This window comes from Panthera tigris, chromosome B4 (assembly GCF_018350195.1).
Source record: "Panthera tigris isolate Pti1 chromosome B4, P.tigris_Pti1_mat1.1, whole genome shotgun sequence".
Classification (NCBI taxonomy): Eukaryota; Metazoa; Chordata; class Mammalia; order Carnivora; family Felidae; genus Panthera; species Panthera tigris.
Genome location: NC_056666.1, coordinates 24,999,873 through 25,015,355, shown reverse-complemented (window position 1 = coordinate 25,015,355; position 15,483 = coordinate 24,999,873). Strand labels below are relative to the sequence as shown.

At 36.4% G+C, this 15,483-nt stretch overlaps 1 protein-coding gene across 1 annotated transcript in view; it reads right to left on the bottom strand.

Moving 5' to 3' along the window:
- Nucleotides 1-731: 731 nt before the first annotated feature.
- RAB18 (RAB18, member RAS oncogene family) overlaps nucleotides 732-15,483 on the bottom strand; it is a 37,499-nt gene continuing 22,747 nt past the window's right edge. The window contains exons 3-7 of the mRNA XM_042991289.1: nucleotides 12,500-12,561; nucleotides 7,891-7,963; nucleotides 6,531-6,649; nucleotides 6,392-6,458; nucleotides 732-2,444 (exon numbers count right to left, since the gene is read on the bottom strand). Of these exons, the coding sequence (XP_042847223.1) occupies nucleotides 2,269-2,444; nucleotides 6,392-6,458; nucleotides 6,531-6,649; nucleotides 7,891-7,963; nucleotides 12,500-12,561 (497 nt within the window). The 3' untranslated portion in view covers nucleotides 732-2,268. The remainder of the gene's footprint in view (nucleotides 2,445-6,391; nucleotides 6,459-6,530; nucleotides 6,650-7,890; nucleotides 7,964-12,499; nucleotides 12,562-15,483) is intronic.

The window sequence follows — 15,483 nt, the reverse complement described above, 5'->3', positions numbered from 1 at the left end:
TTCTAAACTACTTCCAATGATGTGAAAATGAAGAACTGACAAAATCCTCAGCTATTTAAGTGGCCAATTTTAGATGCTATAACTACTTCACTTAGAAAATCTCCACCACTGGGGCGCCTAGGTGGCTCAGTCAGTTAAGCATTTGACTCTCGGTTTCAGCTCATGATCTCACAGCTCCTGAGATCAAGCCCTGCATCCGACTCTGCACTGACAGCACAGAGGCTGCTTAGGATTCTTTTTTTCTCCCTCTCCCTCTCTCTCTCTATGCCCCTCCCCACTCGCTCACTCTCAAAATAAATAAAACACTGGAAAAAAAGAAAAAGAAAGCCTCCACTATGAAACAATAAGCTTGCAACAAAATAGTAAAGTGAAAGCCATATGACAGAATAGAATCTGAGTCAGACTACATTCAGATGTTCCTCAGCCAATGAAAGTAACAGGGAGATGTAGAATACTTCCTTCGCAAATGCATCTAGGGAAAGCAGGCTATATTTATTTCAAAAACTACAAAAGGTTACAATATAATTCTATCAAACAAAATTAGTGTTTAAAAGTAAGTGACTCATATGTATCCAAATTTTGACCAAATCAACAGGACAATCCAATACACAAAAAGATTATTATATAGCTCAAAGAGCAAAAAGCACAAAGAAATAAATGTCTTGTCAATACAAACACTACATAAATACACAAATCTACAGCTGTAATGTGACACAAACAAATCATAAGTATGTGTTAGCTACCTTTCTCCAACAGTAAAGGAGTAAATATTTTATATTTAGTAAATACATATATAACGTATAAAACCTTTAATCACATGTAATGTAGTCTAAGAAGTGTGAACCAAGTAGAATGTAAGATTCTCTTATGTGAAGATGTACATTTTAGAACCCAACTTGAAGTAAATCCACTATCACGAGTATTGCAAAAGTGACCCCCAAAAAGTATCACCTGCAACTCTATACAATTAGTATTTGTACCCAGAAATTAGTATCAGAAATCTTACTGAGGGGGTATCATGGTAACCTGCCTGAAAGGACAAATAACTTATTCAGGGGCATAAAACAGCAGATATCAATGTAAGTTAAATAACATACGAGTGAAAAAAAATATGCAATGTATAATAGCAAGAGGTTAGAAAACTGTATACTGTGGAAAAGATTTATTAGTCTGGACAAGTTGGTTTTGATAAACTATTGGCTACTTGTTACAGTAAATTACCAAGATTTTCATTGCAACAGTATTTTCCCACACACATCAAAATCTGGAAGCAGTATGTCTTTCTCAAATGGTCATTTAGTGTTCTTTTTTTCCCAACCCTCAACACACAGAAATACATTTTTGAATCAACTAGCCATTTAGGGGAGTCGTAAGATACAGATGTTCATAAACATTACACGAGCTACAATTGAGGTACCTGGACAAACACCATCAACGTTTATGGAAAAAGGTGTTGGTTTTAAAAGTGGTTAAGTACTACATGAGTTACATAAACACACTATCCTCATCCTTCTGAAACCAAAATGGGGGAAAACCTTATTGTCATTTTGCCAAACACCACATAACTAAAAATGATGCACAAAGAGTCAGAATCCAATGTACATATCACAGAATTAAAACTCCAGTTAAGCAACTGAGCTACTCATTGAAGAAAATGTAAAAGTAAGACCAAACATATCAATGCTATTTCAGAAGCATCATCAGAACAAACAGATTTAATTATAAATTGGCCTGGATTGCATCCTCTAAAGAGAATTTTGCTTAGTACTAAAAGAGAATCTGTCTGCAAACATCCTACAAAAGCTGTGGAATCATGCTCTTTGTTATTCCTGAAAGGAAATTTGCCAGGTTTGATGATACCTGAATGTCTCCTAGTAGTTCTAGGAGTTCTACATACCAATTAATTCAGTAATTGACAGAGGAGTATTTATGCAAAGAGGAGACCAAAAGTAGACCTTGTATCAACATATACTAAATAGGTGGATTTTTTTTATCACATGATAAATGTAAATCATAAAATCAAATGTACTTATAAAAGTACACCTATTTTATGTTACATAAAAAACTGTAGACTGCAAACTGTGCATGCTTACCATAACATTTTACCTGGGAAAGCCGATGAGTGGGATTTCTTGCAAATATTTACTGCCATGATACAAAACAAATATGTGCAAACTGCAACGTCCCTAAAATAGCAGTTAAAGAGTTTATATACAGAAAGATGTCACTATCTGATCAAATATGCAAGAGATGGGAGTTTCCCAGAGTTTATAACATAGAACAGTAACCACCACAGGCTCCGCCTCCAGGGCCTTCTTCCCTGTGTATCAGTTTGACTCCTTTATTCTGGTTCTCACTTTCCCACAGTCCAGGCGTCTGAATGATCTTTTCAACAAGTTCCTCAAAGGCACACTGTACACCATCACAGGTTTTTGCACTTGCCTCTGAAATCCGAGAAAAAAATGTCATAGTATATTCTTTTCTGGTCATATTCCTATGTTTTTCTGGGAAATTATTATGGCATAATATCAGCCGACAATATATAAAAAGACAAGTCATGAGCAATTTCTCCCCACGGGTTTAATATTCATGAATTTACCAACTCTCAAAGTTGAGCTATTTAAATTCTATCCATACCAACAGTAGTATATAAGGCCAATATTTTGTGACAGAATTGTACATTGTAAAACCCTACTCATATATGATGCCAAAGTTCCTCCTTAATTTTTCAGTTAGCTCTTAAAATCAGCCCCAAAGCAGAGATTATTCCCATTTCAGGATAAGGAAACTTAGTCTCCAAGTTGAACCATCTGGTTGTTCTATGCCTGCAACCAAGCAGCTATTGGCGGTTGGATAAATGACATACAACCATGGACGCCAGTCTCCTTTGGCATTTATGCTCATGAAACTCATGTGCACAGTTAGCCCTGCTCCCTTAGCCTACCTTTCCCTAGTAATTACCTTTTTTTTACTGTCTGAGAGGACTCTTATTCCTTCATCATAAAACTCTTCTATTTCAGCTCATCACATAACTTTATGTTGAGAAAAATAAAAACAACCTGACAGGAGCTACTGATCATCCCACTAAGGGACGAACGAGCCTGCTTGCATTTGCAGCCTTGGGCTCTGCCTTCAGTCTTGTTACACTGGATGAAATGCTGTGCTGCCATCTAGGAGCAACCCCCTTTCTAGCTCTAGATGGGATGGGATCCCATCCTTTCTCAATCAATGAAAAATCATGTACCCCCACTACTGGATCACATCAGTCAGCTTAAAAGCCTACCAGAATTACTGTCCATCTTACTACCGACCAAGCAACCAACCACCCTGCCCTGCAGCCCACAAAGCCTTCCGGTAGCCACCCAGTTTCTCTACTCTATTTCAAAGCAAAATCGTCATCCGGAGTTACCTACATAAGCTGTTACCACTTTCTTACCTCACAATGTTTTTCAAACTACAGTCAACCCTTGAACAACACAAGTTTGAGCTGTGCAGCTCCACCTGTACATGGATTTTGTTTTATAAATACAGTATAGTACTGTAAAGGTGTTTTCCCTTATGATTTTCTTAGCAACATTTTTTCTCTAGCTTACTTTATTGTAAGAACATAGTGTGTAATACACATAACAAACTACGTGTTAACTGACTGTCGATCAGGAAGGCTTCATTCAGGTCAACAGCAGGCTATTAGCAGTTCACTTCAGGGGGAGTCAAAAGTCATATGCAGAGTTTCAACGGTGTGGGGGGGTCGGCATCCCTAACCCCACAATGTTCAAGGGTCAACTGTACTCTATGTAGGCTTTTGTTCTCACCACTCCATTGAAACTTTTAAAAAATACCAACACTCTATCTTGTCAGATCGAATACCTTATCTTATTTGACATCTTGCTGCAGTTGATACACCTGATCACTTTCTTCCTGTACTAAATACTTTGTCTGCTTTTGACTTTCAGGATGCTGAACACTCCTCCTCTCAAGGTTACATCATTCACAACCTGTTTGCTGACACTTCCTCTTTCTGCTGACCTCTAACTGCTGGGAGTACCCCAGGCTTCAATTTTCAGCTGTTTTCTATCCAGTTCTTCCTGTGATCACTACAATCCCATGACTTTATTATTTTTTAAGTTTTTAAGTTTATTCATTTATTTTGAGAGAGAGAGGGAGAGAGCGCACAAGCAGGGGAGGGGCAGAGAGAAAGGGAGAGAGAATTCCCAAGCAGGTGGAGCCCAACGCAGGGCTCAAACTCACAAACTGTGAGATCATAACCTGAGCTGAATTCAAGAGTCGGATGCTTGGGGTGCCTGGGTGGCTCAGTCAGTTAAGCATCTGACTTAGGCTCAGGTCATGATCTCGCGGTTTGTGAGTTCGAGCCCTGCATAGGGCTCTGCGCTGACAGCTCGGAGCCTGGAGCCTGCTTCGGATTCTGTGTCTCCTCTCTCTGCCCCTCCCCCACTTGTGCTCTGTCTCTATCAAAAATAAATAAACGTTTAAAAAATATATAAATAAATAAATAAGTATAAATAAACAAAAGAGTCGGATGCTCAACCAACTCAGCCACCCAGGCACTCCAGTTCCATGACTTTAAACACCAGCTAAATGCCAATGACCAGCATGTCTACTAGTTATCTGAAAAACAAGTCATTCTTACAGGTCATTTCTTGATTCCCTACTCACTTTCCCAAACCTATTCTTATCTCAGTCTTTCACACATGGTTAACGGCAGCACAATCCACCTATCTGCTCATGCCAAAGACTCGACGTTATCCTTCATGGCTCTCTTTCCTTACCCTCCAGACCCAATCTATCTACACAGCCTACCACCTTTACCATCAAAATATCCCCTGGATCTGCCAACTTTCCACGACCCACAACTGCTCCCATATTCAAAGTCAACAGCATTATTCATCTGGGCCATTGTAAGAGAATGATGAGCCTCTTGCTTCTGCTCCTCATGGAACATTTTCTATACAAACAAGCCTTTTTAAAGAATATCAGATCACAGCACTACTCCCCTGCTTTTCACACTTGGAATAAAATCCACTTCCACACCATATCCTATGATGCCCAAATGACCTCTATCTCATCTCCCTTCACCACCATCCTTTCCCCCAACATATACCATTCCTTCAGCCCACAAGCTTTCTTCCTGCCCCTTACACACCTAAACTGGTTCCTACCTCAGGAAATATGTGCTATTGTCTCAGCCTGAGATGTTCTCCCTCTAGGTCTTCATATGATGGATTCTTGCTCAAATGGGACGATCTCAAAGTTTAACTTTCCCTAATTTCCTCCTACCCCCATCATACTTCCTCCCCTTAGAATGTTTTATTTCCATCATAGTGCTGCTTACTTATTTAAGTCTATTTCCTCTACTAGAATGTAAGCTTCATGAGGGCAGGGAGTTTGTCCATTTTGGTCGTTATATATGCGTTCAATAAATGTTTATTGAACTAATATATCAAAATGAAGGACACCCAGCAAGTAAGCAGAAGAGGTACTATTCAATTCCTTTCTAAATTTCCCCATCACCTTCCATTCATACCACCCTGCTTCTATCTATATACGATGTTCTTCATTTCCATTTCCTAATTCCTAAAAGGTTCTAACACAGTGGAATAGCTACATCAGTAATTCTTAAAGCTGCCTTCACACAGAATCAACTAGGGTGTCTATAAACATCTTCCAGGCCCAGTTTCAGACATGTGACAAGGCCCAGGAAACCTAAAATGTTAAAACCTCCACAGTGATATAGCCAGTCCACTTTTCCAGACAGGCGGTCAACAAACTTTTTGTTGTAAATATTTTAGGCTTTGAATGCCATATGGTTTCTGTTGTAACTATTAAACTCTGCCTTGAAGCATGAACGCAGCGAAAGACAGCATGTAGATAACTGGGTAGGTATGGCTGTGTTCCAATACAAATGGTGGGGCCAGAGTTGGCCCATGCTGTAGTTTGTCAGCCCCCATTCTACCAAGCTTCTCAAATATTAATGTGCATACAAATCACATGAAGATCTTGTTAAAATGCAGTCTCTGATACAGAAAAGCTGGGCTGGGCTTGAAATGAAGCATTTCTAACAAATTTCCAGGTGGTGCCACTGCCACCAACACAAGCACCAGCAAGGTACAACCACGGCACTGGGCACCTGGCTTTACCGAATGCCATTATACCCAGAGACAACTGATCTGTGTCCTACATGACTTTACATAATCTGATCCTATCTTTTATACAGAAGGAAAAAAGAAACTGGCTCTGTAGTTACGATTTTATAGCACAAGAAAATGCTGAACTAAGTACATACATTTTACAGTCATAAAGAGAAAAAATGTAGCAGAAACTTCATTTTAAAATTCCTCATTAATAATGAAAGGATAAATGTTCATACACCTACCTATAAATAACATGGAATGCTTTCGGGCAAATTTTAGGCCTTCATTTCTATCGACTTCACGATTTTCCTAAAATATAAATGCAAAGATTAAGACAAGCTACTAAAATATAGTCAAAATGCCAACTGTCTGACTTCTTACCTTATCAATTTTATTTCCAACTAGCATGTTTACTATGTCATTTCTCGTGCAGTAAGTTTCCAATTCATTCAACCAATTATCCAATTTAACAAAGGTGTCTCTTCTTGTGACATCATAAACTGAAATAAAAAGGCTCACTCATTAAATAAGCATTTAAAATAAGAAGCAATGACATTACATTTCTGATATGTGACTAAGAGCAGTGTTATTATATAAGCAAGTCTGTTTTTAAGTCTTCAATTCTTAACCATCAGATAGTAGCAACTAACTCAGATGGAAGAAACAAGTGTATTAAACAACAATAATACATTTACATACACACACTTCGATTTTATTAACACACACTGAGAGAAATGAAATTGTATCCTGTGCTGTAACTGAAAATTAATTTCAGCAAAACAACAGCTGTTCCCATTCATAACAATAGAAGATGTTTATCCAAAATACAAAAAGCATTTTAGATTCAAATCTGTGGCAAAATACCAAAACATTTTAGAGGACTTTAAACATCTATGACCCTGTTAATTTATTTATCACAAGGAACAGAATTTGCAATTTTGAAAAAATTTCTAAAGTTAGTAGATAGGATCCTGATTGTTTCCCTGTTATCACTTTCATTTTACATCACACTGCATTACAATATATAAAGAGCTTATTAATTTAAAGTATCTTCTAAACTTAAAGATGCTGAACCAAAATAAGAGTTGCTGTTAAATTAACCAAATAAAATAAAATAAAATAAAATAAAATAAAATAAAATAAAATAAAATAAAATAAAATAAAACAAAATAAAACAAAATAAAACAAAATAAAACCAAAACCTCACAAGCTATGTTCTCCCTAAAAGTGATCAATATTTATTTTAAAAAGTTTCCCAGGATTATCAATAACAAGTACTTTTTAAGACTTTTTAAAAATTCTGTGTGATTATGAATCAACAGTGTTAAGTGATTTGTGATATTTTTTAGGACTAATAAAACAGACTCCACCAAGAAACTAGCCATCTTCTTTTATAAACTACAGCATATGTCAATACAATGCGGACTGAAGATCAGTTTCTGGTCGTGACACTCTTAAGACAGGCCAATTACATGTGGATTAATCCTCAATTATGTCCACATCAAAATGTGCTTTAAAACCAAATAGTCTGATCTTTATTTTTTAATTGCTAGACAAAGGACTGAAAAGAAATTCTGAAAGTTTAAATATTCATTAATATTAAATGAAGCTAATATGACTTCAAGTTACATAAAGGTACCCCGAACCTGAAGAAAAATAAAAACTTGCTGACCCTCACAGACAAGGAAAATCAGAAACTGCAATAATAAAACAACAATAGTATCTTAAAGTAAAACCTTACCTAATATAACACCTTGTGCACCTCTGTAATAGCTGGGAGTTAATGTTCTGAACCTCTCTTGACCAGCAGTATCCTAAAAGTGACAATCAGTCATTATTAAATAAAACAAAATATAATAGATCTTCAATGTATTAAGAGTAGAAAGTCAAACAGCATTATTAAAAATAATATCTATGCACAAGCTCATGTAAAACTTGAAATTTAAAGATGTATTCTCTTACTGACAATTGTTACATATAATAAAACTAATAAATACTGACTCATCTTTAGAAAAAAATGCATCTAAGGAAAGAGGTTCTTTTTAAAGATTTTTATCACACATGAGGGGCATGTGTGACTCGGTCGGTTAAACATCTGACTTCAGCTCAGGTCATGATCTCATGGTCTGTGAGTTCAAGTCCCATGCCAGGCTCTGTGTCGACAGCTCAGAGCCTGGAGCCTGCTTCAGATTCTGTGTCTCCCTTTCTCTCTGCCCCTCCCCCACTCACACTGTCTCTCTCTCTCTCTCTCTCTCTCTCTCTCTCTCTCTCTCTCAAAAATAAAAACATTAAAAATTAAAAAAAAAAAGATTTTTATCATACATGAAACACATTTCATTGAAAGCCATGGTTCTCTCCACTCGAGATGCACAATGAAATTTCCTGGGAAGTCAAAAATACTGATGCCTGGGTCCAATCCCCAATGGTTCCGATTTAATTGGTCTAAAGTAAGACTGAAGTTTTTAAAATCTTCCCAAGTGATTCTAACATAGAATCAATTAAAAGAGAATTACAGGAGTGTCTTATTTTAGGTAAGCAATTTTTAGGTTTGACTTTTCAAGTGTTTTCTATTTATCTTCTTTTAGGAAAATGTATAAAACCAAACCACTTGTTATCACATGTTTCTGACACATCTCAGGGGTGATAAACAAGATGTACACTAGCTAGGAAGTTTAAGTTTCATGAGGAAGGAGACCTCGTCTGCTTAATCACCAGTTTAACCCCCATGCCTAGAGCAATTCTTGCCACAGGATTGTTGCTCAACTTTTGTTGAAAGAAAAAAAACCAAAAAACTAACAAGTCTGTACTTCTGGGCCTGGTTCTTTCCGTCTTTTTTCTACCACCTTTGACTGTGGCTTCAAGGTACCTAAGATTTTTCAAAACAGCAGTTGACAAATAGCTCCCTCAGCCCACCACCTGATTATTAAATAAAGTTTTACTGGAACACAGCCAGGCCCATTTGCTTGCGCATTGCCACATGCCTGCTTTAGGATTAGACTAAATATTTACTATCTGGCCTTTAAGAAAAAGTTTCCAGTCTGCTAATATAAAATAACCTGAAGAAAAGTGAAGACATATATTAAACATCACCTTAGCTGCCACTCCCATGGCTGTAAATTGGAGCTTAGCTATGGGGCAAGCAGAAGCTCCTTCAGATATAAAACATGTTAATAACCTCTAAGAGGTTTATAAGATTGGAGAGGAATTTTAAACCAGCAATGACAGGCACCAGCAATTACCTACTTTCTTTGCCTGGTCAAAATGCAGACTGCTTTAAGACAAGAGCAATAGCTAGAGAGTGTATGAGTAATTTTAGCCCCAGAAGAGAAACTTAAGATGAAAATAACTTTCAAAGTAAACCACTTTACATTTCCATTATTCTTCCCTTCCTCCAGATGAGCTTCCGTAAACGTACACTGTCCTCACTTCCAGATTCTTACCACTACAGAAACTGCCCCTGACCCTGCCATGTTGAAGTGAAAAAGATAACAAAATTAAACTTTCTAAACAGATAAATTTGAGATAAAAATGATCTCTCTTTACAAAAACTCCCTTTCCTCCAAAGTTTCTTACAAAACGTCTCTGATATTTAAAATTATTCAATCTGCAGACTGAGTCAACTTTTCAAAAACAATAATATAAACAAGTTAACAAATAATAAAAATAATAATAATACATAACAAAAAATTATAACACAAAGATTAAATTAAAGTGAAGTGCACTTGCTATCTAAAGCAGGTTATAATTTGGATAATCTGACATAGGCTAGGGCAAGGACCATGCAAGAAATATTTTAGTCTCAAGACTTTTTGTTATAAGAGAAAAATTCTGTTTGCATAATGAAACCGTATGCATGCTGCAATAAATTAATTTCCAGAACTAGCAGAAAGCATTTGACTATGAATTTTGCCCCCTTGGTCCTCACTGAGATCAAGTTCAATAACTGCCTTGATGAAACACAACATAAAAATCACAACTGCAATTCTAGTTAAAATAAAATCCCAGAGCAAAAAAAAAAAAAAAAAAAAAAGTTTTGATGTTAAAATACTGCACAACTTAATACACAAATATTTAAGTTAGTCCAGCTGTTTAGAGTCTTAATTTTTTTAGATTCACTTATAAAGATGTTTAAGTAGGTATGATAATTTGGGCAAAACCCCTGTGCCATAGTATGGGATCAGGAGTTATAATAACTATAAAATGTATATGTTTAAATAGTCAAAAGTTAAGTTTTTTGCTTGTGTTTGTTTTCAAGACAGGAATCTGCAATAACTGTAATGACATCTCTGTAAGATAAGAAAAACAGACCTTATTATCTGTGGTTTTCCTCTCTGATGTGAGAGGAGAGATTATTAAAGATAGAAATGGATAAAGGGTTAGGGAGGATCTGGAAAGGCAAAGTATTAGAATATGGGAGTGGCAGCGAGAGCAGGATATAAAGAAAAATAGCATCAGAGGTGCCAAGTAGGCCATGATGTGTGTGCAGCACTTTCAGGAGCAATGAGGACAGGGCTATACTTGATTTTTCTATTTGACTGATCCTGGGAGGGCCATCCAAATGGGAGGGGAACTCATTTTATGCATATAAATAAAACCACGGAAGAATTAGAGCAAACAATGGATTCATGTATTTCTTTTAATGAGTGAGAAGGCCTTCCTAAATACGACACGACACCCAGATTCATGAAGAAAAATACTTGGTCTGACCATATAAGTACTAACACCTTGGTCTGGCAAGAACATCTCTCCCCTCATCACCCACACCGCCCCCACACACTCATCCTAAACAAGATTTGAAGGTAAATGACAAACTGGAAAAAAATATTTGTAGCATATTTTTTCTGAACAGAAAGAAGCCAGCATTCTTTTTTTTTTTTTAATTTTTTTTAATGTTTATTTATTTTTGACAGAGAGTGACAGAGCATGAGTGGGGGAGGGGCAGAGAGAGAGGGAGACACAGAATCCAAAGCAGGCTCCAGGCTCCGAGCTGTCAGCGCAGAGCCCCTCGCGGGCCTTGAACCCATGAACGGTGAGATCATGACCGGAGCCAAATCAGATGCCCAACTGACTAAGCCACCCAGGCGCCCTGAAGCCAGCATTTTTAATTAAACTGTTCAATATATTTCACTATGGCCTAGTCCAACATATGCCAAATTGTTTTCTGTTAGACATTACTATTCTGATTGATATCATAATTATATTTCAGGGAGAGGGGCAAATAGGCTACCAATCGTGTAAAGTACTGTATGTTAGAAAAAAATTAACAAGAAAACATGAGATACACACAGTTAGTTGTTATTTAGGATAAAACTTGTGTTAGAAATAATATGCCATTCAGAGAATGCCAGGAAGATGAATCAGATGATACAATGCATGAAAATTTGTTGTTTCGATCTGTAGTTGATGTCCATTTACTATTTAATCACCATGCTGAAGTACATCTCATGTGATGACTGCTGACCAGTTCTAATATTATCACATGTAATAAAAATGGTTTCTATATTTAATTAGAGTATATGTGGGAATCAGATACACAAAAGAGTATATTTTTATAAATTATATGTATAATACATTTAGTATATTAAATATGTATAAGCAATCATTTAGATAGAAATAGGTAGGTAGATAAATACATACATAGGTAGGTAGTAGGTGGATAGGAGGAGGGAAAAGACAGGCAGACAGACATAGACACTGAGCATCTTGGATGTTTTTGACAGTTAATGCTACTTTATTCGGTCAGCACTACCACAAAAAGGTCTAGTTAGGAAAGCAAGATGTATCAGAATGTTTGGATTCAAGGGCAGATAAAAAGAAGCCAGTAAGTAAAGAAAGACTGGGAATCAGTATTAAAAAATAAATCCAAAGTTGGCAAGCTCAGTTTTTATAAATATTTATACTAACAAACATGAAAAAATTATTTTTTCCTAAGTATCACTTCATCCCTTTCTCCCAAATAATTGCCTCAGTGTTAGCTGAGTCTATATTGTCTTCTTAAAACTTTAAAGAAACAGATTCAATAACAATAATTCTCTCTGGCAGACAAGATGATTTTTCTATACTTTATTCTGCTTTTAAATGTTAAGGGATTATATACTTTAAAAATTTAAGTAAAACAAGTATCTATCTCATATCCAATTATAAGCCATACTATTTATTGTTTATCCCTTAATCAATATCAAATTTCCCAAAAGATATTTAATATCAATTGTTCATTTACCTCTAGAACTCTACACACATCAATTTCTGCTTCTTAAAAAGTAGAATTTGAATACTTATATTAAATACATTTTTAAAACTCTTACCCCCAAAAAAAAAATTAAAAATAAATAAATAAATAAAACTCTTACCCAAATTGCAAGTTTGGCCTTATTTCCATCCACTGAAATTGTTTTCACCTTAAAGTCAACACCTTGAAAAAAATGAAAATACTAGTAAGAATCTCAGTAAAATAATACTTTTAAAATCAACTACCAAGAAAACCAGAAAGCTGAAAATTCTAATTCTTAGAGTTATGGATGTGAAAATTTTAAAAAAAGTATCACTCAAGTTCAGCAGCTTAGGATTTAATCAGGATAAATGAAAACCAAATGCTAAATGCTTGCAGAATTCAAACACTCACCTATTTGTACTTGCTTGAAAAAAATTAAAAGTTTAATGAAAAAATAAAATTCAATGCAGTATGGTGATTAACAATGCACATTAAAAGCCAAGTCCTGGAATCCACGGTACTAATGTAGAGAAGACTACTGGGCTGATTCTGGATCAGGGCAATCTTCTACGGGGCTCCAAAAGCATCTACACTGCATTATCAAGAGCCAATCCGCTAACTCAGATTCTGACTGTAGGCATCTTGGTAAAAATATAATAAAAAGTCCCCTATTCCTTGTCTTATGAATTCTTTGTTTTGTTTTTATCCGAAAAACCAGTATTCGTTCTATATGACTTTATCGATGATCACTTGCTACTGCATAACTGCAAAAGGAGAGTTTACACACAAAAACATCTGGGCCCAATCTGCTAAGAAACTTCCTAAGTCAAAGAGGAGTACTCAAAGTGCTATGAAAATCTTCTGTAAGTACTAACTTATGTAAAGAGAAGAGCTCCATAAAAAGACACATAAGGTTTTACCACAGCAGCCGCCCCCCCAAACCCTCCCCCTTTCCAGGAAAAGGAGTTGACACATGCCATCTGGCTTAAATGAACAGTAACTGCCCACATGTCTTTAAAGAGTATCAAAATTAACGTGCAGTCTACCCCACTGGCCAGAGGGAAAGCATTAGCTCAAGAAGCTTGGAAAGAAATTTTCAAAAGATCGTATTAGCTTGTCACAATTAATTCAGAACAGCACAACTAAGATGAACAGCACCCTCACTCATATACTACTTCCTAGAATACCTGTCACCAATATGGAGACATATTAGTAATTCCTGGATGATTTCTGGTGATCCACTACAAACACAAATTAGATAATAAAAATACACTTCAAAATATGCATTACACCAGCTCTTTCTATATACCAAAGATTAAAAAAAAAAAAAAAAAAAAAAAAGAAGTTTGGTGTTTTGGGCTCGGGTGATAAAGTTGCTGATAAAGCCAAACCTAGAATCATGGGCAATTAAAGGACAGTGACAATTACAGCCCAAGGAAAAACCGAAGTGTGAAGTTTCTTTGCAGTTAAACAAACAAAAAATCTCATATTAAAAAATCTTGTATTCACCATGTTTCTAGATAAAGAAGTATTATACTATGCCATTTATGAAAAAATATATAAAATTATTTCCATTTTATTCATATTGCTTTAAAAACAAAACCTGAGAAAACTCAAATGAGGGAAATGGCTCTGACTTGGTGCAGGTACTAAAATAAATTAAGGCCACTGGTAGACATTACAGAGAGACAACCTGTCATATATATTCTACAGCTAAATTCTCACAGTTTTTCAGAGAATAAAGAACGTTTTTCTCCCCTAATTACTCCAGACAACATGTCCAAGGGCAGACTGGCCTTTTTGCTAGCTACTGGCTAATTAATCTACCCAAGAAAAGAAACTCGCTGTTGCAGAATGTTTGTTTACTTTCCCTTTCCCAATCTCCTCTTTCTCTTTTACAGTTTCCTGTTTTTCATGTTAACTGACAATCTAATGACAGTCTCTGTCATATGTATAATTTATGTGTTAATAACAGTCTCAAAGTTACTTTTCTGAGATATTAAATGTGGAAGTCACAGATAACATCCTTAGGAAACAATGCCCACACAGGTAGCCTGAAAGGGTACCTCATCTGGACCCAGACCCTTCAAGTCCCCATTTCATCCTTCCTTGGTTCCTCTGCGGAATCTCATACTCAGATACTGAGCTCTTTAGCTTTCATATGCTCAAACTGCTTGCTTCTTCACCAAGTCTGGTGGTTCTGTTTTACAAGTGGCTCTTCATTTGCTTTTACTGGTGGCCATAGTGAGAATCTTTTTAATAAATTTGATTTTGCCAGCTTCTTACTAGATTTGATTAAACTATCTTTTCAACTTCCTCATGTGGATGACAAAAAGCTGATACCAAAAGCAGAATGTCTAGGCAAAAAACACTCTTGTGTTTCTCCTCTACTCTATTACAACAATGAACATGTCTATGACCAGATATTGTGAGGGTTTTTCCTACAAGTAATTCTCTGACTCTGCAGGGACATCAATGTCCTACAATTCAATTCAGTCTGATAGCATCAGATCCCACAGGGTAAGGGCTAACTATAAGTCCTTATAAGTCTTTTAAGTCCTATAAGCCTGCTGCTTCCATTTCAGATGCCATCCCAAATCCAGGTTGTTACCTGTGCTTCCAACTATCTGGCTATAAATCAAAGGTTCCCACAATCCCATAATCCCCTCCCTTGATTGGATTAATCTGTGGCTCACAGAACTCAGGAAAACAGTTTAGTTACTAGACTGTCGTTTTATTATAAAAGGATATAACCCACATGGAAGAGATGGAGAGATGAGTAAGGCAAAATAAGGGGGAGTAGCACAAAGCTCCCATGCCCTCTCTAAGTGTGCCGTCTTCCCAGAACTCCCATGTGTTTGCCAAAACAAAATTCACATTAGCGTTTTTAGGAAGGCTTTATTATTTAGGCATGATTGATTAAATCAGTATTGCTCTTCAGTGACAATAAAATCTCTAGTCCCCTCTCCCCTCCCCTCACGTAGGGAAGAACACAGTAGGACTGAAAATCCCAACTCCCTCTCCAGGCAACCAGCCTCCACACTTAAAGGCTTTCCAGAAGTCACAGTATTAACATAAACTCAGCTGTGCTTGCAAGGGGCTTCTTAAAGAAAAACCAAAGAC